Raw genomic sequence first — 24,129 nt, 5'->3', positions numbered from 1 at the left:
GAAACCAAGGTCCTAGAGTCTGGAGGAAGGGTGGAGAAGCTCATAGCCCAAGTTGCTTGAAGTCCAGTGTTAAGTTTCCACAGTCTGTGATGATTTGAGGTGCAATGTCATCTGCTGGTGTTGGTCCATTGTGTTTTTTGAAAACCAAAGTCACTGCACCCATTTACCAAGAAATTTTGGAGCACTTCATGCTTCCTTCTGCTGACCAGCTTTTTAAAGATGCTGATTTCATTTCCAGCAGGATTTGGCACTTGCCCACACTGCCAAAAGCACCAAAAGTTGGTTAAATGACCATGGCGTTGGTGTGCTTGACTGGCCAGCAAACTCACCAGACCTGAACCCCATAGAGAATCTATGGGGTATTGTCAAGAGGAAAATGAGAAACAAGAGACCAAAAAAATGCAGATGAGCTGAAGGGCACTGTCAAAGAATCCTGGGCTTCCATACCACCTCAGCAGTGCCACAAACTGATCACCTCCATGCCACGCCAAATTGAGGCAGTAATTAAAGCAAAAGGAGCCCCTACCAAGTATTGAGTACATATACAGTAAATGAACATACTTTCCAGAAGGCCAACAATTCACTAAAAATGTTTTTTTTATTGGTCTTATGATGTATTCTAATTTTTTGAGATAGTGAATTGGTGGGTTTTTGTTAAATGTGAGCCAAAATCATCACAATTAAAAGAACCAAAGACTTAAACTACTTCAGTCTGTGTGCATTGAATTTATTTAATACACGAGTTTCACAATTTGAGCTGAATTACTGAAATAAATGAACTTTTCCACGACATTCTAATTTATTGAGATGCACCTGTAATTATTGCACTGTTATTGCAAAGTATATCCACAGGACTTTAACATTATCCCTGTTAACATAGACCAGTGTTATAAAATAGCTTACCAACCTTATCTGTGTGATCTATAATAATAATCTAACCTTTCAACTCATGTCATGACCATGTAAAGCCAATAAGGTGACGCAACTACTCGTAAATCACTTTTTACATGGAGAAAACTCCATCCACAGGAATTGGAAAAATGTTCTCCATCTAGAAAAGTAGTCCCACCTCAAAAGGATGATTTGGACAACTTTATGGATCAAAAAGTATATATATATATATATAATTTATTTTTATGTTTTTTTTTTTTTTTATTTATTTTTTAGAATAATTAATGTATTTCAACAAAAAAAAATATAAACTTTTAAACCCTCAGTTACAATCTGTGCCCCATTAACTTCCATTGTACAATAAATGCATTACTCTGAAAAGATATTTATAAAATCAAATTTTAAACATATTGTACTTTTATATGTTTTGGAACAAAATCGTAAATTGTAAATGTTAAAAAGGATTTTTAAATGAAAATCTGATATTATTGTTACACAGGTGTGAGTGAGCTCTTTCAAATTTAACAAATCATTTTTGCGTAGAGCTGCTGCTTAACAATGCCTGTTGAACAAAGGGAACTTCTGAAAATAATGGAGCTTTTGTCTGGCAGTAATAGATTTGATTTGAGTGTTAATCGGAAATGTTTAAGAGGAAATTTGACAAGTGAAGATTTGCCACCCCTGAAATGAAGTTATCTCACTCTAATCCTCACTTTTTCTGTTTCAGAGACGAACAGCACACCCTCTGCAGGCAGCTCAGAGAAACAGAGCCCAATGGCTCAGCCCAGTCCAGTGTGCCACTCCAGCACTGTGAACCAGACCAGTGCTGCTCCTCTACTCAACTCCACCACTCAGTCTAACTCTGCACCTCAGCCTAACTCAGAAGCACAACACAGCCCTGTCACTCAAACCAGCCCAGCCAATCAGCCCAGCTCAGTGACCCAGCAGAACACGCCCACCCAGCCCTCAATTGTGCCAATACAGATCTACAGCCACGACAGTGGGTAAGACCCAAACACAAATGTCTTTATTGCATCAGCATGTTTTTATGAGGTTTGTTTTGTGTCGTATTCATTATTATTTCTTGATGCAAGAATCACTATTACTTTAGCTCATACTTGGGGTTAGGGGTTTGAAGAATAAGTAGTATTAAAGGATTATTCTATGTTCAATACAAGTTAAGTTCAATCGACATTTGTGGCACAATGTTGATTAATGCAAACAAATTATTTTGACCTGTTTATTTAAAAAAACAAAAAAAACAATTGTGGTTACAGTAAGGCATTTACAATGGAAGTAAATGGGGCCACTCCGTAAACCCCCAAATAAAGAAGGTATAGCCACAAGGCATAAACATTATGTGTTAACATGATTTAAGTATATTAAATTTACCGGCGTTACAGCGCTTCACAGATTATAGGGTTTGCTTGCGTCATGACAATAGAAGTTGTAATACTGTACTCAAAAAATGAAGTCATTACCCTTACTTAATAGAATTTTAGAAAGTTTTTACAAGCAATTTATTTTATTTAATTCAAATGAAGCCAGTTTTATTCAGCCAGCATAATTTAGTTGTTTTTGGTCAAATGAATGTACTATTGTAATTTTAACTCAACTTTACTAAGTTTACTAATGTTTAATTTATTTAATTTTCTTATGTTGGTCCAACATATTTTATTTTATTAATCATTAGTATTTGCCAGTTAGCTAGTGTAAGGACAGTGAAACTGTTGGACTGTCAATCAAACATCGCTTGTAAGTAAAAGTCCATAGTCAACCTAAACACAAGCGCCAATATTCACCACAGTGGTAACCCTCAAAACTCTAGCCTAACAGACACTCGTTTTAAATACCAATATTACAGAACATTCAGTATTAACACTAGAGGTCAACCGATAGTTGGTTTTGCCGATACCGATAACTAAGGTGGTGGGAAAGGCCGATAACCAATTAATCAGCATATAGTTTTTAAAATAGATTTTTTTTTTTATTATTTATTTATTTTATTTTTTTTTTACTATGGAGGGCAAAGAGAAAGAGTCCAAAATGAATAAAATCCCAGACAGTTTTTTCTTCAACTAAAATCCCAATATAACCAGAGAATGAAAGATTTGGTGCATAACGCGGGACTTTTAAGTATAAACAAGCCCAAAACACACCAGGGACTCTTATTTTGAAATGATGAAATGATGAAAAAACGAATGGCAACTATCGACTACCGATAACCAATAGTTCCAAAAAGCAACTATCAGTACCGATCAATCGGTAAAACCGATATATCTGTCTACCTCTTAATTAAAACAGAGGTCTATGTGGGTCATAATGCCCCAGTATAGTGACGAGGACACTATGCTGTAAAAAGGCACTGTCCTTCAGATGAGACATTAAACCGAGGTCCTGACTCTCTGTAGTCCTTAAAAATCCTAGAGCACTTCTCGAAAAGAGTAGAGTGTAACCCCAGTGTCCTGGCTAAATTCCCCCCATTGGCCCTTCTCATAATCCTATGTGAATAATCCTATTCTCATTTTGCTCCAAACTGCATAAAATAGCACATAATTGCAACTTTTGTTCACCCCATTCAGTCCCATGCAAAGCATACTGGGAAATGGAAATCCCCTGCTCAGATTTATCAATGCTACAAAAAGTATTCATGTAGTCCAAACTCAAATGGATTAAGTAAACTTAAGTAAAATAGTTTTACAAATTTAATTAGATAGAACGCAATGAAAACAAGTTGTGTCAAAGTGTTCTCGAATTCAGTTGCTTTAGTTAATTCTGCAAACTCTATGCAGGCTTTTGGATTTTTTTAGACACCTTTATTTCAGGATGACCAGCATAACATTTCAGATGCGATTGTTGGTCCAGTTATGAATGAGTTATTCAGTGGCATGACTTTTTGATGCGCATCTTGTATTCCTACACTCAAAAAAATGAAATGTTGGATTTACTTAAAAAAACTTTGTCAAGTGGGTTCCACATAGCTTTTTTAAGTAATCTCAACAAAAAAAATTAATGTTGTATTTACAAAAAGGTTTATGTAAAGTTGACAAATATTCCTTAAATTTGTTGTATGAACTAAAGAAATCCTAGTACGGTCACTATTATATACTATAAATATACATTTACAGTTTACTTAATGTTATGTTGAATTTATGAACATTTAGAATGCAATAAACATTTGTTATGGATTTCAGTTACATTGTAATCATAATACTTTGCCATACAAGTGTACAAGAAAACCATTAAATAATCAGACCATTAAATAAATAAGCAGAAACAAATAGCTTTTTATTTGAAATACAGCCAAGCCTTGTAATAAATCTTTTTTTTTCTTAAAAGAAATACTAGAAATGAACCTGACATCAACTCAAGATTGGCAGCATACCCCAAAATACTACAGAACTCGACAGGTTTTTTTTTAGCCCTTATTAAAAGGAACATTTATGGCTGGCATAAATTTTTGATCAATAAAACAAAATGAAAAAAAAATACAATTTCACAGTTCTGAGAAAATAAATAAATAATTAAACAACAATATAAACCACAGCATTGCACTGGAATAAGAAACTGAACATGCAATGATTTTGTTTAAGTTTGTTTTTAAGTACCTGTATTTTGTGTGAAAGTTTGTCTGCATCAAGTTCCATTAACACTTTCTGAAGAAACTCAAAGGTGTACTTGAGATCAGATGGATAGCTCAGATTCAAGCTATATATTACTGCCAAGAGCAGAGCACAAGCCTTAGTGACATCTACAAGATGCATTTCCAGACTCCGACAAAAACTCATAACCTATGGAAAACTATTTGTTCTTCTACATCAATTTATTATTATTTTTTTGGCAGTATTTGTCAGGATGTCAAAGGATTTCAAAATATTAATACCTTACAAAGTTGCCGAAATAATCTCTTCAATCTGGTTCATCTGCCTTACACAGCTCATCTACAATGAAAGAACACATATATTGTAATCGAAAAGCAGAGCCAGACTATGCCATAAACTTACATCCTGAAGTAATAAAACTGTATAGTGTACTACATGTACTTTTATCGGCAGTATTTTTTAGGATGGCAAATGATTTAAACAAAATATTCATACCTTATAAAGTCGCCAATATAATCTCCTCAATGTGCTTCGCGCTGCTGCATTTACATACGGTGTGCGCAAAGGGACATCCTGTTTTGGTTTTCTTGTATTTGTGCGTTTCACTAAATAATGATTTGTTGACTGAACAGAAATGCCTGAAGTAAAGGTGACAAGACACGTTTTTTTGTTTAAATAACTAAGTTAAACACATTTTATGCAGTTGCTTGTGTTTGTTTATTAACGTGAACAAGAAATTATTCAGTAAAACTGACTCCAACTAAGTTCATTTTTTGAGTGTAATAAATTCAGTAGAGTTTATCCAGTAAATGTGTTTCCATCACAGTGTATGCACATTTCTTCTTATTAAATAAAAAATGTATCCACCTCAAGAGCGAGCGTGTACGTTTTTTATGCACATTTTGGAGATTTTATTTGCATCTTGGTGTTTCCATCCAGCAGTTTTAATGTGATATCCCAAAATGCGCATCAAAATGGAAATCCAGCTACTGTAATCACGATTTTGGCTTTTATTAAATAAACGAGGTAATGTGAATGTGGTAATCATCAACATTATGCCACAAATGCTGTTGATTCAGCCTAACTTGAATGAAACCCTTTTAAAAAATTTCCATTTTGGTGTAACATCCTGCAAGGTTTCTGCTACAAAGGAGAGGTGTGCTATTACTAAAATGACTGAACGTACAATTTTCGCCTTGCAGACAATAAAACAGGCAGAAAAGAATCCCATAGACTTGCACTATTGAGACTATCGAGACTATTGACTCTACTGTATGTAGGGACCAAAATGTCATAGACCCTTTTAACTTGACCAGTAAGCAACCACTCTGAACACCTTAGTAACCGCATAGTAATGATAAAAAAAAAACACCTAGTACAGGTAAGCAACTGCATAGCAACACCCTGGCAACCATCCTTAACACCCTAGCATCACGGGCAAGCACCCCTCACATTTTCTTCGAAAAATGTAAAAATGTAGTTTGAGATTATGATCAAATATCTCTCTGTTTAGAAAAATTGTAATTTTTGAGTATGATTATTTAGAGTAAACATACTGTATTGTTTCAACAGACAGACTTCAGTCAGACTCGGCCTATCACCTGGTTAAAATAACAAACTTGGTTAAAGTTCATAGTATTAAGTTATAGAGTGACTCTTAACCTCTCCTGCTCAGACACTCTCTCACTATTAGGCTGTTAAGTAAAATCACTTATCTCTTACAGAACTGAATAATTTACCTGCACGGCTCTTTAAAACAGTTTTTAATCATTTATATAGCCTGCAGGGGCCAGTGATTCCACTTCTTACTTCCTCTCCGAGCTCACTCAAGTTTCAATATATACCCTAGAGCTCCTTAGGCTTTGCCATTTTCAACAGAACATTATCCTGCATTAAACTTGAAAAATTCATTGGAGCATTAGTTCTATCAGTGCTAGGGTGTTGTTGACAGCTTCCACCGGAAAACCGGCATAAATTTAGTAAATACTGTATTACCAAATTTGAACAGAAATGTCCACTCGGTAATACCGAGTCAGTATTCCTTATTCCAGTGTATTGACGTGGTTGTTTGTTGATGAAACCTAGTATTTCAAATGGCTGCAGCTTTTAAACATTGGGATTCAGTTATTATTTACTCACCCTCATGTTGTTCCTGACCTGTAAGATTATTATTATTTATTTTATTTTTTTACCTTCTGTGGAAGGTATTTTAAAGAATGGCCATGCTATTTTTTTCTATACAGTGAAAGTGGATGGTGAACGGGCTGTTGAGCTACAAAAAAAAAAAAAAAAAAAAAAAAGTAGTCCATATAACTCATGTGCTATATTCCAAGTCTTCTGAAGCTATACTTATTTAAATTTTTCATTTTTTTTTTTTTTTTTTTTTTTGGGGGGGAGGAGCAGACCTAAATTTAAGTAGTTACTCAATTATAATCTTCCCTTCTCAAATCTCATTGCGCAACTTTGGTTCTCACTTGTGTCGTAACCAATCGTGAACTGTTCCTTTAACTTCTATGACCTTATCATATCACCCTGTAGCTCAAGACTGGTTGACCACTGAAGCTAAGCAGGGTTGAGCCTGTTCAGAACCTGGATGGGAGACTGTCTGGGGAAAACTAAGGTTGCTGCTGGAAGAGGTATTAGGGAGGCCAGCAGGGGGTGCTCACCCTGTGCTCTGGGTGGGTTGTAATGCCCCAGTATAGTGATGTTAAACTGAGGTCCTAACTCTCTGTGGTCATTAAAAATCCTAGAATACTTCTCATAAAGAGTAGGGGTGTAACCCTGGTGTCCTGGCTAAATTCCACCCATTGGCCCTTCTCAATCATGGCCTCCTAATAATCCCCATCCACTAATTGGCTCTATAACTCTACTCTCTCCTCTCCACCAATAGCTGGTGTGTGGTGAGCGTACTGGTGCACTATGGCTGCTGTTGCATCATCCAGGTGGTTTCTGCACACTGGTGGTGGTTGAGTGAGAGTCCCCTGTTCACTGTGTAAAGCACTTTGAGTGTAGTGTCAGAAAAGTGCTATATAAATGTAACATTCATTCATATTCTGTGATTTAATTGGTTGTTCAGCTACAGGTCAGAAGTGAAAGCAAGACAGGATGTAAAACCTGATATTCGGCAGCCGTTCACTGATTACCGTCAACCTCCAGTGGACTACAGACACCCTCCTGTCGCAGACTACAGACAGCCACCAACACTCGATTACAGGCACCCTCCACTGCTGGACTACAGACAGCTGTCCACTGACCCACGCACCTTTCCCTTACCAGACTACAGGATGCCACAGGTAGCTCTGCAGTCACAATACACTTTACATAATACAACTGTATTGTAGATTTCAGTATGGAGTTAGATAGATAGAGAGTAGTTCTGTTGTTAATAATAGAACAATGTATAGCCACAAGATGTAAACATTATATGTGTTAACATGATTTTAGTGTTATAAAATTGCTTACAAACCTTATATGTGTAAAGTTATATACAATATTACGACTTTGCTGTCACGATAATTTAACATCAGTAAACCCTGTAATCCCAGTAAGGGATTTTGTCACACTTGTGGCTATACTTTTGAAACAGTGTATATTTTAATATTTATTGACTGGCACTGTTTATTTCCACTGTAAATGTCATTTTTGCTTTTTTTTAAAAAATAGCTTTTTTATTCTTTATATTTTGTGGTAATAAACACTATGCCACAAATGCTGTCAATAGAGCTTAACTTGTATTGAACCCGAAACATCCCTTTAAGTGGCACTGACAAAAAGAGGTTTACATACCACCAATTTAAAAAAATGACGTCATGGATCTCCAGAATGTATCCATATCGACCTTTATTGTTGTGTGTGTGTGTGCGTGTGCATGTTTTCAGGATTTTGATTTCTTTACGGTTGAGTTGGAAAAGGGTATGAAAGGTTTTGGCTTCAGTATCCGTGGTGGTCGCGAGTATAAGATGGACCTGTTTGTTCTGCGACTGGCCGAAGATGGACCAGCTATACGTAATGGGAGAATGAGGGTAAGCTGGCATCCCTTCCTGTTCCAGAATGTTTTCTTAGGGGAAATCTTGGTCCCTTGAGGGGAAATTTATGAGACATGGTGAAAGTCAGGGGTCAGCAAACTTTTGAGACGCTTAAGGGTAAACTATGGGATATGGCACAATAATTATCAAGAATAATTAAACATGGCACCTTATGTGTCAAATTGGTTGCCAATTTCTGCTTTAGATCCTAAAGGACTATAAAGGATTATCGTGACCAGTGATCCTGAATCAAGATTAATTTGTCAAGCTCACTGCCTCATTTACTTGTTTTAATTAATGATTGATGGCAGCAGTTCCATGTTATACATAGACTGCATATTCCAGTCTGTTGAAGCAGCCAAATAAATGACACCTGTTTATGGCACTGGAAATTCCCTACAAACGGAAGTCAGTCTATCTGTCTGTCTGTCCATCTTTCCATCTATCTATCTTATTGATCAGTTATCCATCCATCTCTCTTTCTTATCCATCCATCCATATCATCTGTCTGTCTGTCTATCTATCTATCTATCATCCCCCTCTATTTATCCATCTATCCATCCATTCATCTATCTATCTATCTATCTACAGTATCTATCTGTCTATTTATCTGTCTGTCTGTCTGTCCGTCTGTCCATCCATCCATCCATTCATCATCCTCTATCTATGTATCTATCTATCATCCATCCATCCATCCATCCATCCATCATCTATCTGTCTGTCCATCCATCCGTCCATCTACCTATCTATATATCGATTATCCATCCATCCATCCACCCATCTCTCTTTCTTATCTATCTATCCATCCATCCATCCATCATCTATCTAAACTCAGCAAAAAAATAAACGTCCCTTTTTCAGGACACTGTATTTTAAAGATTAATTTGTAAAAATCCAAATAACTTTACAGATCTTTATTGTAAAAGGGTTTAAACAACGTTTTCCATGCTTGTTCAATGAACCATAAACAATTAATGAACATGCATCTGTGGAACGGTCATTAAGAAACTAACAGCTTACAGATGGTAGGCAATTCAGGTCACAGTTATAAAAACTTAGGACACTAAAGAGACCTTTCTACTGACTCTGAAAAACACCAAAATAAAGATGCCCAGGGTCCCTGCTCATCTGCGTGAATGTGCCTTAGGCATGCTGCATGGAGGCATGAGGACTGCAGATGTGGCCAGGGCAATAAATTGCAATGCCCGTACTGTGAGACGCCTAAGACAGCGCTACAGGGAGACAGGAAGGACAGCTGATTGTCCTCGCAGTGGCAGACCACATGTAACAACACTTGCACAGGATCGGTACATCCGAATGTCACACCTGCGGGACAGGTACAAGATGGCAACAACAACTGCCCGAGTTACACCAGGAATGCACAATCCCTCCATCAGAGCTCAGACTGTCCGCAATAGGCTGAGAGAGGCTGGACTGAGGGCTTGTAGGCCTGTTGTAAGGCAGGTCCTTACCAGACATCACCGGCAACAATGCCTCCTATATGGCACAAACCCACCTTCGCTGGACCAGACAGGACTGGCAAAAAGTGCTCTTCACTGACGAGTCGCAGTTTTGTCTCACCAGGGGTGATGGTCGGACTTGTGTTTATCGTCGAAGGAATGAGCATTCCACTGAGGCCTGTACTCTGGAGCGGGATCAATTTAGAGGTGGAGGGTCCGTTATGGTCTGGGGCGGTGTGTCACAGCATCATCGGACTGAGCTTGTTGTCAATGCAGGCAATCTCAACGCTGTGCGTTACAGGGAAGACATCCTCCTCCATGTGTTACCCTTGCTGCAGGCTCATCCTGACATGACCCTCCAGCATGACAATGCCACCAGCCATACTGCTCATTCTGTGCGTGATTTCCTGCAAGAAAGGAATGTCAGTGTTCTGCCATGGCCAGCGAAGAGCCTGGATCATTGAGCACGTCTGGGACCTGTTGGGCTAGGGCCATTCCCCACAGAAATGTCCTGGAACTTGCAAGTGCCTTGGTGGAAGAGAGGGGTAACATCTCACAGCAAGAACTGGCAAATCTGTTACAGTCCATGAGGAGGAGATGCACTGCAGTACTTAATGCAGCTGGTGGCCACACCACATACTGACTGTTACTTTTGATTTTGACCCCCCCCCCTTTGCTCAAGGACACATTATTCCATTTCTGTTAGTCACATGTCTGTGAAACTTGTTCAGTTTATGTCTTAGTTGTTGAATCTTTTTATGTTCATACAAATATTTACACATGTTGAGTTTGCTGAAAATAAAAGCAGTTGAAATTGAGAGGACGTTTCTTTTTTTGCTGAGTTTATCTATCTATCTATCTATCTATCTATCTATCTGTCTGTCTGTCTGTCTGTCTGTCATCCATCCATCCATCCATCCACCCATCTCTCTTTCTTATCCATCCATCTGTCTCATGTCCATCCATCCATCCGTCCGTCCATCCATTGTAACTCTTTTCTGCTGTTCTGTTCCCTTTACACTTCTTCTCTGTAATTAAGCTGTCATTGCTAATGTCCATAAACAGCCCCCTAAGGATATTCTATCTCTCTCTTTCTACCTCTCTCTCATTGTTTTATAACCTCTCATATTTATCTGATAGTCCCTTACCTGCAGACCACACACACATAAAGGGTGTAAATGTAACCAAAGCATATTGGAAAATGCCTTTGGAAGGAACTGTAATTAGTTTGTGGTGGTACAGACCTGTGGTATTTAAAAACTCCATTAAACTTGAAGTCATATAGTCCCCCCAGACACTGCGGATGTAGATTAGCACAGATACCCTCTAGATACACAGTGATGAGCTGTAAACAGTATAGAGATTCTGACGCTGTGAGCTGCAAGGGTTTTACTAATAACCTACTCCACCCCAACTCCCAAGGGTCAGAGGAACCCAGTCCAGGAACAATAACCAGAAACTGCTCATCAATAATGGGAGAGAGTTGAGGGTCGTACTGTTCTCTATACCCCATTCAAACAAGATCTTAATGAGTCAAAGAACCGACTGCTCTCCCCTGGCTGCCTCCTACATAGACGTTTGCATTAACCAGACCATTTGAGAAGAATTCTCCATTTGTAACTATAATTGGCTCGTTAATTTTCCCCAGCCTTGGGCCAATTAGTCCACAGACACAAGACAAGTTCTACATGCAACTTTGTGCTTACCATAGAATCAGGATGTGTGTAGGTGGCTTTTCCTGTCAAGGGGCGCTTACAGCTATATTTTCAAAAATTTGCAGCATCTGTCTGCATTATTTTTTTAGCATTATTTGGACTGGATTCGTTTTCTAAAAGATGTTTGTCTTACAATTATTTATACGGGAGACCTGCGATTTCATAAAATGGCACTAATTCAGACGTGATTGGGATCTATAGTTATTACAGGGGTAGAAGTGTCTGTACCCAGTGTCAGAATATGCATAGTTCCACACATAGCATGTAAAAAAAATAGGTTGTCAAATTAATAGGATGTCAGAATCCTCAGTATAAATAAAACAATAGATGAACAATTTAAAACGATGAATTTTAAAAAATGGCAGGCGGCTCCTTTCAACTGTAGGTGCTAAAAATACCAAGAAAGTTGTTCCTTGTGGTTAAATTGTGCTTGTGTAACAACACCTAAGTAAATTAACTCAGGCCCCCTTAAAATCACAAAGTAGAGTAAAACATGTACACCTGACCTTCTCAGGGAAACTAGTCTCATCTGAATATTGCTTTTGTCAGTTAAGGGAGGACTTTAGAGTACTTATGGTAATATTTACGATCATACCAGGCCCCTGTATATCCGTAATGGGTAATTAAGATGCTCTCATTATCTTCGATAGTCCCACATCTGACACAAAGGAGCTTTAGGACATCAGTATTTTGGTCCATAGGGGCTTGGTACCCATGGTTTATTAATTCAGTGACGTTAAAGCTTAAATTAATTGGTGCTAAGGCTTATTCATGACTGCTAATACTGATTAGCACTTAGCCAAAGCAGCCAACGTGCGTTGTGAACCTATACTGATCCTACTGAATAATTATCTATAATAAATTTCATTCATATTAATTGTATCATTAAAACCTGAGGGGTTGCAATTCAAAGTTGTCATGAAGTAATTACCTTTGAACATGCATTTGAAAACACATCACTGCAGATTTCACATTTTAATAAGGTTTTTAAATGCTAGATGGAATTCTAGACTAGCATGTTGAACTAGTATGTTGACTAATAGTTATGGTATGTTTTAAGATGGAAATTACACCACCAATGGTTTTTTTTTTTTAATGATCAGAATTGCTGCATGAATGGGTCTATAAATCTGTTATAGTATTCAATAAAGTCAGAATAATAAATTATAATAAAACATTACACATTGCCATATCTTTAATAAGATACATTGTTGAATTAGTCAAGGTAATGGATTAAAAAGGCTTAAGAAGTTATGCAGTAATACATGTAACTTCTTGTATTGGCAACAACAGCTAAACACTTTTTATTGCTTGCTACTGATCAGACCTGCATATTATTCATGAGTGTTTTCAGCTCACTTACCCTTTAAAATAGTTGAAACTTTAACAGGATTGAGGTCAGGGCTCTCATTTGGCCATTCAGCACAGAAAACTTTATGCAAATGAACAGCGACAAGGGGTGGCAACCAATGGGAGTGAAGACAATAGTGCTCACATGATCCGCCTCCTGTGAGGTACTATACTGGAGTGTAGGAAGATAAGACGGAGGATAAGTTCATTTTACAGAGAGCAATTTCACTGTTCTATATGATTTGTATCTGCCAAAATACAAGAACATAATAAAATAAATATTATACCTGAAAATCTATCCGAAAAAAGTAATGTTGTCAAAATGGAGCGCCATCATAATATCACCAGCAATACTCTCCATTTATGGTCTGACCACCACTACTTTGTAACCTCCAACAATAAAATCGATTTATGTGTGAACGCCTCTTGAGAGATTAACAATTTTCTTTCCATCAAAAACCTTGATTGTTTAAACTGTTTTCCCAATAAATATATTAGTCATATTTTGTCTCTTTTGCAGGTTGGTGATCAGATCATTGAGATAAATGGGGAGAGCACGAGAGATATGACCCATGCTCGCGCTATTGAGCTCATCAAATCAGGTGGCCGCAGGGTACGTCTGCTACTCAAGAGAGGCACAGGGCAGGTCCCTGAGTATGGTAGGTTTACACACACACTTCCTGAACAAACACCTTATAGCTCACAAATGTGCATTAGCTAACTTAATTGATGTACAAGGCCTAAAGATTACATTTATGGAGTAGACATCTATTTATCTCAACAATAGCCTTCTTTGGAGTACTTATAATTAAGCAATAAGGAATGAGAGGCCGTGCTATATTGTGAATATAGTCATGGCTTAAGGGCATTGTTAGGCACGACTCGAAGCGGAGTGCCTGCAACCGCTTCAGCCGTGACTATACTGGAACTATCCATTTTATTATATCTAATATTTTGTTGATCCATTATGTTTGATATCTGACTCCACAGTATCAAGACGATTTGGAGCAAATTGATTTGGGAAAGTAAAGTAAAAACTTATTCACATCAAATGAAATTCTTATGGCAACAAAGCTAGCTTTTTTTCTATTGGTTGATTTTTTTGTTTTTTTGAAAAAAAGACCTTTTGTCTGATATTTATTAGATTTTTTTTATTTTTTTCTACTTGTGTAAATAGACCATTTGTCTGTATTTTCTTTCTTTCTTGTCTAAATAGACCTTTCGTCTGCAATTTGTTTAACTTTTTTTGTTCTTGGTGTGAATAGACCTTTCATCTGCAATTTGTTTTTTGTTTTTTTCTTTGTGTAAATAGACCTTTCGTCTGTGATTTTTTTTTTCTTTTTTTTTTTTTCTTTGTGTAAATAGACCTTTCATCTGTGATTTGTTTTCTGTTCTTCTTTTTTACTGGAGTAATTAGACCTTTTGTCTGCGATTTGTTTAGCTATTTTTCTTTCATGGTGTGAAAAGACTTGCTGTTTGTTTAGCTTTTTCGTGGTGTAAATAGACCTTTCATCTGCGATTTGTTTCATTGTTTTGTTTTGTTCTTGGTGTGAACAGACTTTTTTACCACCAATTTAGTTGCAAAGGCTGTACAGCAGTTGTAGGCTGTAAAATAAACTCAGCTTTATGGTAAATCAATTTCTGTTCTCAAAGGGGTTTTCTGGCAGGTAATTTCGTCCTCAGAGGGAGGCCACCATAAGTTAAATCATGCATTTGTACACTAATAATTAAAAACTCTACAATGTTTGTATTACATAAAAAATCGTTCAATTTTTCCTGCTAACAAAGCACTCTTCTTTAACATGTATATGAAAGCATGCTCTTTGTATCAGTGTAGATACAGCTAGTTTTCTTCTAATCTTTCATCTGTGTGACGGCTCTCTGTTAATAATTCTCCCTCCCTTTCTCAATGTTCCTCACTGAATACTATCTCAGCACTGATCTTAATAACTGTCTTAGCCTTTGGCTGCTGTTCTAACCCTAATGATTGGTTTAGGTTGTTACTTCGCCTCTTATAGGAATGGTACCTTCCAGTCTCTCCATGTGCATGGAAAGTGACAACCATGGCTCCCCCTATTTCTTCCTAATGGGTCATCCTAAAGACACGGTTTGTAACTGAGTGCATGTGTTCTAACAAACCAATTGCCATTCTGACTGACTTTTGGATTGGGTTTTTTAGTTGGTTTGTTCAGTTTGTTGAGTGCTTTTTTATAGATAGTCTTAAATTATAATTTTTTTTGTGTGTGTGTCACTTTATTCTGTGTTGTGCTGTATTTCAGTTGAGTTAATTTTAATGTTTGCTGCTATGATATTGTGTGTTTTACTATATCTGTGTATTTCCACAAAATATGTCAGTGAAAGCTTTAGTTAGTTTCAGTATTCAGACTTTATACGTAAGTTCCAAAATGTCAGTTATAACACAAACACTATCTTCTGTAGACCTCGAACACATAGATTGGATGGCTACACGCGTAAGCATGACCATTAAAAACAGTTTGCTGCCTTTAAGTCTTGATTAGGAATTTGGATGTGTGTTGCAAGTGTTAATGGTTAGAATAAAATGGACACATTGGGCAGTTTCATTTAATTTGTCTTTTGCTATTTCACTGACAAGACAGGAAGATTTTTAGTATAACAAAATGAATAGCAGAAAAAAAAAATGCACTTTAAGTGCAGAATCTGAATTTTATCATTTTTGTGCTGGCACATTGAGGGGAAATGTAGATTTGTCACATAGCCTAAGCATGTTGCCTCTAAAAACGGCTAAATTAGAAGTATTTTCTGTCAAGCTTATGGCTGTTCTTCACCAGCAGTACACTAATTGTGCACAAATGAAATTGTACAGTCAACAGTCACAATCTCACTGCTAATTATGACTTTCTTGTGAACACGATCATTCCAGTCTGACTTGAAGGCAGCAAATTTGTGTCCGTCAATCTACCCCTAGACACACACTCTTTAATATTCTTGTAAACTGACTCTCCATTCTGATTAAAACTTAAGAGCTATGGTCTTCTCTCAGGTGCTATAACAACTCTGTAACAACATTTATAACAACATTTGCCTTTGAATTCCGCTCACACGCACTCGGCCATCACTTCACACATTTATTATCCCCCAGAGATCTCTGTGGCGCCACAAAAGTCGAGCTGAAAAAGTCATCATGTGGTAGTTGTGGCATTTTACATTCCATACCTGTCTTCTATTCCATAGTGAAAAAGCCTTTATGAGCTTGAATTAATCTTTTCCCTCTACAGACTAGTGATTTTTGCTGCACCTGGGCCATTTAAGCAATAAATATAATCCCAAAAGACCAATATAAAGCCAGCCAAGAGACACAATGATACATAATTGTTTACACTTGTTATATCTTACTATGCTTAAAACTTAGTAAGATATAAGCTAAAATAGATAGGTTTTAGTGCTTGTTTTCTGTGGAAATTATTTTTTTTAGCCGATTTGCTTGTTAGCATGCGTTAAAATGACCGATTGTGTGCATATGCTATATAGGTTGGGAGAAAGCTGAGCAGTCCTCAGTGTAGCCCACATTATATGAGGTGACAGTACGATTAGGGATGTGTAAGGAAAATATTAAGGGCAGCGACCCTCTTTCAGTTTGCAGTTGATGTGTGAGTCAAACTTGCTATTGTGTATTGGGAGTCTACACTAAGGATGTGTGAAGATGTCACTCCAATATAAGTGCCTAGGTGTGAAGTGATGTGTGTGAGTGTATGTGGCACGGATAGCAGAAGAAGCCAGTGGGAAAACCTTGATTATTCCACATTCAGTAGACACATCAACGACTGTGAAACAGGTGTATAGGCCAAAGAATACCTGTTTTCTATAGGCCTAGTTTTCTGTCTTTAATGGAAGGTTTCTTTGGTATGTGAATAGAGTAATGTAGTGCTTTATACACTTACAAAAATGTACTGTGGTGTCACCATGGAACATTGGATGGTCTCAGATGGTATTGGTAATATCATGGCACTGAATGATAACCATAGCCATATACCATGGTACTGCATTTATATGGTGATCCAATGTACTTTAAAGAATGCAGTGAAATTACCAAGGTACGTACATATTAAATAAAAAAAAATATGTAACTACCATGATACATAAAAAAAACAATTTTTTTTTTACATGATACACATATGGAATTCGAGTCTGACATTTGGAGATAAATCACAAAAGTATTGTCTTGACTTGGACTCCAAATTTGAGACTCGTGAACAACACAAGTCTTTAGGTCTACAAGGAGAATTATTGTCTCTGAATAGCCTGTGACAAAGGACTAAGACTTGAGACTTGGCTTTCACCGTGTCCTAACCAGACATGATGCCATAAGATAACAGTGGCTAGCAATCTGTCTGTCCACACTGAACGCAACAAGGCTGCACAACGCGGTGAAAATCTCTTACACTTAAATGACTAAATCAGAGATCAGAGCAGTCAGGTGGAACAGTCTGTTTACTGAATGTAAATCCTTTTCTCACCATAGCCGCGTATGGATATACTCTTTCTATGGCGTGGCCCGAAGGGCTAAATATGCAATTAAACACATTCACAAAGTAAAGTTACTCCATGAACAGTCGGTAAGTGTGACACCCTTTGCCAAAATTCCCTTTTTTTTTTACCAGCTAGTGAGATAGCAGATTTAACATACTGTTTAATGTACTTTAACATACTTAATAGCGGACGGGGCTACCCGGTGCGATGCCGCAGGAATGGAATCTAAGCAATCGACAGAATGTCTTGTCGCTTGCCGCGGTCGTGGCTGGTTAGGAAAAAAAACTCTGATTACAATGGAAAAGATACCTGTTGCCACATTGTGTCTGGTTAGGACAGGGTGTTATACTTAGCCTTCAAAGACATGAGTTTGATTTGGAGTCCTCACAAGAGACTTAAGACTTGACTTAGACTCCTAATTAGAGACTCATGAATAAGTCTGCCTTGGTAAAATGTCAAAAAAAACAAAACAAAAAAACATAGCAATACCATGGTCATCTTTTGTTAGTGTGGTTCATGTAATTTGTTTCTATTTTTTGCTTGTGTTAGCATTTTCTCTAACCTTTTTTCTTTCTCTTTTTAATTTTTTTATTCTGGTGTGTAAAGTGTGCGTGCATTAGTGCCTGTTAAACCGGTTTTGCACTGGACCTTTTACTAATGACTGTCGCCCTGTTTCCCTAGCAGATAGTCCCACCCCCTGGGATGCTCGCATTACAGCCTCCCCAAGTCTGTCGGAAGTAGCACCACCCCTCGACAGCTTGTCAAATCCATCAGCTTCTCATGTGAACCCACCCCCTGACCCACCTCATACATTGTCCTTGGAAGCAGCAGTTCTCAATGGTTCCCAGGGTCTTAGAGGCCCAGAGAGTAGAGCTCTGGAGCAGGCCAGCATGGGGAAGAAGTCAGGCCTAGCAGGCAGAGGTGGGACCAAGCACAGGGAGGGTGGCAGGACCAACCGTTGCTCTAGTGAAGGGAAGGGTCACCAAAAACACGACCGTGATGAACTTGTGGGAGAACCTTATGAGTCTAAACCCCTGAAAAGCAGTCGGGCGAAGTCCAAGGAGCGTAGGAGGGAACGGAGCAACACGCCTTCTCGAAAACGAGAGTCCCCCAAAAGTCTCCCAGCAAACACCAATATCAATGGGGGGAATGGAAACCCTGAAGGTAGTGGCAACCAGCAAGGGGCTGCGGTGCAACTCAAAGCCCTACCGAAGGAACCAGAGAAGGGTCATGTCGAGAGTCGTCCTGACCGCAACTCCAAGAACAGCAGCAGCAATCCACCAGGCAGGAAGGCCACAGTTTCCCCAGGACCTTGGAAGATCCCGGGTTCAGACAAGATACCCAGCACCCTACGCTCAGCCAACTCCACTATCAGCAGATAACATCTCACCCCAATCAAAGGCCCTTCTCCTGGCTTGATCTTGATTTTTGCCTTGACTTCGTTGGCCTGCTCTTTTGGACCAACTTCTGGCCATGATTCACCTTGTTTTTTTGGCCTACTTGGTAGAGCTAGGTTTTAACCTTGTGTTACCAAGCACCACCCCTTCCTACAACCCTCACTAAAGATTTTCCCATGCATTTCTAGACAGAGCATTTTTTATTTATATTTTATTCTAAATTATTTTAAGAGATATGACACCCACCACCTTAAGAACTGGAAGCATTCACTCCAAAAATGGAACTGTGGTAGAATGAGTGATGCATTTAGTGTGCAATAAACCCCAGACCGGTTTGAACTGTTGGGGAAAAGCACTCAGACATACAGACTTACATGCACAGAGAGCCACTTACTGACTCTAGACCACCACTGGTGGCCACATACATTTTTATACACTTTCATTAAAAAATGAAGAATATAAAGGAGTTTCCTTGACATTTTTTGTGTATTTGAAGAATGAAAATGAAAAAAAAAATTATATATAACGGACATTCGACAATAGAACTCTGCCTTAAATAAAGACTCTATTGACCTGCAGATGTCTGTAACAAAGGTCAGTAAAATCAATATAGAAATAGATATATTATATGACTACATACAGTATATATATTGTAAATATGGTCTTTATACACCCATGTGAGCCCATTCTGGAGTGTTGACATCAAACACAGTGTTAATTAGAAGAGTATAAACTACAATGAATTTTCTGTTTCAATATTTAAGGTGCTTTTACACTGAAAGCGATGTAAATGCTGAAGATTGCCAAATCGCTGGACTGTTGGTTGGTAATAGTCATTCCTACTTGCAGTGTACCAGGAGGTGGGTCTCATGAGCTTCACTGTCTGAACTTTTAATGGTAGTTGCTGCATCAAGTTGATCTCTGCTCAACTTTGTTGCAGTGTCAATGGTCGTTGCCGCTCATGTCGCCTCAAATCGGCAACTTTCACTGAAAATTAATGACTTTTTGCTTGATCACTTTCTCATGGCAAATCGCCATGTGAATGCCTCTCAAGGCCTGTGATTGGTCAGCTGCTCTGTCAAGCCCAAAGTATACCTCAGTTAGACGCAAACGTTAAGTGTAGGCATACAGAACGTGTGACGTAAATTTCATTAGCAGAGTGCTGGAGCACTGAATTTGTGTGTCCAGATTTTTTTAACCGCGCATGCTCTGAACACAAAGTGTACGCATGTATCTGGATTTATTTGCAATAATTAGTGGATTCACAAGGTGGCAACACTCACAACTGAGCCATTGCTTTCATGAGAAAGTGCCAGAAGATGATGTATTTGCTAGTAAACAACAGGAGATGAAGGCTGAAGGTGGCGTTGTGTGAGTAGGTCAGGAGATACCTGCATTTGTATAACTTTAGTCTGAAGGACTATAAAGACATCTTTATGAGTCTAACCTCCTGAAGATACAGTCCAGATTCTCATAGCAGCTGTAATGCACATGCGTCAACTGCCTGTGGATGCACGCAAAGTCAAATGGAGTATACTTTGAAAGTGTTAGACTGTATGCATACACCAAGCGGTTCGTGTCAGAACCGAAATATACTTTGGGCTTCAGCCTCTCAAAGAGCCAATGGGCTTTGACTATCTCTTGACTCCGTCATCACTGGCTTGATCTATTCTCCCTTTACTTGTCTACACATAACAAAGCAATTAGAAAGGTCAGAGGTGGTTTAGATGAAACACAAAATTGTTTTGATTGGGGCAGAGTGCCTTATGCAGACAGTTTAAAGCTTTATTTGAGCTCTACATTCTAGGCAACAACTTCACAACTGAAAAAGTTATATTTATCCCTATTGGAAAGTCCAGTTTAAGCTGGTAGCTGTTTTTTGGAACATGGTTGCTGGTTTCTAGCTGGTCTTAGCTGGTTATTAGCTGCTCCAAGCTGGTTCAAACTGGTCATTAGGTGCACCAAGCTGGGAGACCATTTTGGACCAGCAACAAACCAGCCACCAGATGGTCATACCAGCTCAAGGTGGCCAAGCTGGTTTTTTGAACATGGTAGCTGGTCGACCAGTTAAGGACCTGCTTGGACCAGCAAGAAATCAGCTACTATGTTCCAAAACACAGCTACCAGCTGTAGCTGGATTGCCTGCAGGATTCAATTGACAATTTAATTCAGTTGCAAAAAAAGTGCCAGGACTGAATAAGCATGTTGTCACATCCCCAACTCTGAATGCCAATTGGTCTCCAGTTTAACTGTGAGGCTGTTTTTTTTTTTTTTTTTAAATTCACAGTATAGATGTATCAATAAAAGAATGAAATGCTATTTTCCTACATAGATAGAGGTGCTAGTCTTTTAAGAGAAGTGCAGATATTTATTAATGATATCTCTGAGTGGAGACAGGAGTTCAAATGTTTGTTCAGCACTTTGTCTATAAGTAGACAGTCAGTAGCTGTGATAAATACATATAAATGCAGTACTGGTAAGAATAACGCTGTAGATCCATGATATGCATTGGATACTTTTGAAGGAGGTAATTCTCAGAATCCCACTAGTAAACAGTGAAAATAATGAACACAAATGATAATGGTAACCTTGCATTATTATTTTTTTCTCAAAATGTTCTGAAATGCTTTTGACGTGTCGTACAACCGTATATAGATGTGCACCGCCCACTTAATGATATGTCGCGTGAATTGTCCGGTAATCACTGGGCGCACTTCAAAGTTCAGCAGTAAATCTGTGCATCACATAACAATGCTTCATATGTGGTAGTACTGTAGTTTGACACTTCTAGCTCAGTGCATTGGGGAACATTGACACGAATCATGTGAAAGGGCCTTGAAGTGCAACCAAAATGTTTGAAAATCAAATTTTTCCAAGTTACATTGACATTGGTTATTAACTCATACACCATTTTGGTAGCACTTAAAAAGGTCAAACACTTCAAGACACCAAATTTGCTTCATTGTGTGTTCATAATCAAAAAATTGCAATTTTGTCCAAAATTATGTGAAATGTTTCACTTCTTTGATAATTGTGTGCATGTGAATCACTTTAATTTATGCGTGTCAACTCAAACCAATTTCTCATCAACTTTACTTTAAATTTCTTTTGCAAAGCACCCAAGACAAGACTGTTCTCTCCATTGTTATAACACCATATCTATTATATTCATCTCCCACAGAAATAAAGCATTGACTGTTTCCACTGACGCTCTTTGACAAATTTTTGTAGATGACAAGGAGAGCCGACAATGATCTAGTCATTACAAGATAGTGCAAACTTTTCCCCGATAAAGACAAATTAATTGAAGCACTCCAAATGTGATTGTGCCTTTGTGACTTGGCTATTACATTCGCAGTAATATTTTTCATTCACATCCTTAAAAACCCTAGACAGACATTGTCAAAGTAAATGTATTTTCCATAGAGCCCCGGCAAAGACTTAATAAATAAATAAGATGGATAATTCCATATGCAGCTATGATACCTCTCCATAGAGCTATAGACATGAACTGGGAAATTTTGCTTAAAGTATAAATTTTTTAGAAGTCTTAAGAATAAGGAGCAAGGCATCTTAAGGCCAGAAACATATGCTTGTACACAAATGCATACTCAAATGGTCAGCCAACGTGTTGAAAGCGTCCAATCCTGTTGTTGTCCCATACTTAAAGGGATAGTTCACCCAACAATGAAAATTCTCTCATGCCATCCCAGATGTGTATGACTTTCTTTATTCTGCTGAACATAAAAGAAGATTTTTAGAAAAATATCTCAGCTCTGTTGGTCCATACAATGTAAGTGAATGGTGACCAGAACCTTTAAGGTCTAAAAAGCACATAAAGGCAGCATAAAAGTAATTCATATGACTCCAGTGGTTGAATCAATATCTTCAGAAGTGATATGATAGGCATGGGTGAGAAACAGATCAATATTTAAGTCCTTTTTTACCATAAATCTCCACTTTCACTTTCTTCTTCTTTTGTTTTTGGTGATTTGCATTCTTTGTGCATATCACCACCTATGGAGGAGGGAGGAGAACTGATAGTAAAAAAAGGACTGAAATATGGATCTGTTTCTCACTCACATCTATCATATTGCTTCAGAAGACATGAATTAAACCACTGGAGTCATATGGATTACTTTTATGCTTCATGTATGTGCTTTTTGGACCTTCAAAGTTCTGGCCACCATTTACATGCATTGTATGGACCTACAGAGTGGAGATTTTCTTCTAAACATTTTTTTTGTTCAGCAGAAGAAAGTCATACACATCTGGGATGGCATGATGGTGAGTAAATGATTCATTTTTGGGTTAACTATCCCTTTAACGTCCATTCTTGCATTACTGTGGTGGTAACAAACCTCAAGGGGGCGATAGAGTAACCTTCAAATGTTTGTGCCATTAAACTGGATTTGATATTATTCAGGCAGCTAGCTATAAGCATGTCGACAGTTTAACTATCTTTAACATTAAACAGTGTTGAATTATGAACTGTGTTCTGACACATTTTGGAATGCAACGATGGGAAATCAAGCTTGCTTAGCTAGAAGTATTTGTATTTACATATTAGAGTATGCTTCTGGCTTTAAGGTTTTTGTTGTCATTATGTAAAGTCAGTCAATTAATACTGACTTGAAATCTATACTGTCTCGACTGAGTTTGCCAAATGCTAAAGAGACTTTACAGAAACGATTCAAACCAATTTGAAACAAGATGATTTAATGGTGGAGGCGGTGCAATGACATGCCCATCAGGGGCTCTGTATCACTGTGTAGAACTTTAAGAACAGTGCAGTTCACCCTGTACAGCTGAAAATGTAAAGTCAACAGTATGTATTATGACTGTCAAAAAATAAATAAGAAATCTGTAAGTGAGCTACTATTTTTTATTAAATGCAATTCAATGGATATATACATACAGTACCTACTTTTGCAGAGCTCTTGTTTACTGTATGATATTTACTGAAATACTGTCAAATTAAACCTTCACATGGTGTAAAGTATTCAAGTAAAATGCAAGTGATTTGTGAGTGTTTTGCTTAATTGCCAGTCTGTCTTGATTTTGTGCTGCATGACTTACCATGTAATTATTCCGGCCCAGAGTAATTTTTAATCCTGGGTTATCCTGTTCCATGTTTCACGCTGTTCATACTCTACCATGGGACCGCACCTTTGGAACCG

The 24,129-nt window shown here is 37.9% G+C and overlaps 1 protein-coding gene across 1 annotated transcript in view; it reads left to right on the top strand.

Moving 5' to 3' along the window:
* LOC127435396 (membrane-associated guanylate kinase, WW and PDZ domain-containing protein 2-like) overlaps positions 1-22,765 on the top strand; it is a 311,603-nt gene extending 288,838 nt beyond the window's left edge. Inside the window, exons 18-22 of the mRNA XM_051688849.1 lie at positions 1,619-1,895; positions 7,570-7,786; positions 8,372-8,515; positions 13,564-13,702; positions 18,234-22,765. Of these exons, the coding sequence (XP_051544809.1) occupies positions 1,619-1,895; positions 7,570-7,786; positions 8,372-8,515; positions 13,564-13,702; positions 18,234-18,934 (1,478 nt within the window). The 3' untranslated portion in view covers positions 18,935-22,765. The remainder of the gene's footprint in view (positions 1-1,618; positions 1,896-7,569; positions 7,787-8,371; positions 8,516-13,563; positions 13,703-18,233) is intronic.
* Positions 22,766-24,129: the final 1,364 nt, after the last annotated feature.

This window comes from Myxocyprinus asiaticus, chromosome 45 (assembly GCF_019703515.2).
Source record: "Myxocyprinus asiaticus isolate MX2 ecotype Aquarium Trade chromosome 45, UBuf_Myxa_2, whole genome shotgun sequence".
In the NCBI taxonomy this organism is placed as follows: domain Eukaryota; kingdom Metazoa; phylum Chordata; class Actinopteri; order Cypriniformes; family Catostomidae; genus Myxocyprinus; species Myxocyprinus asiaticus.
This window is presented reverse-complemented; position numbering and strand designations above follow the sequence as displayed.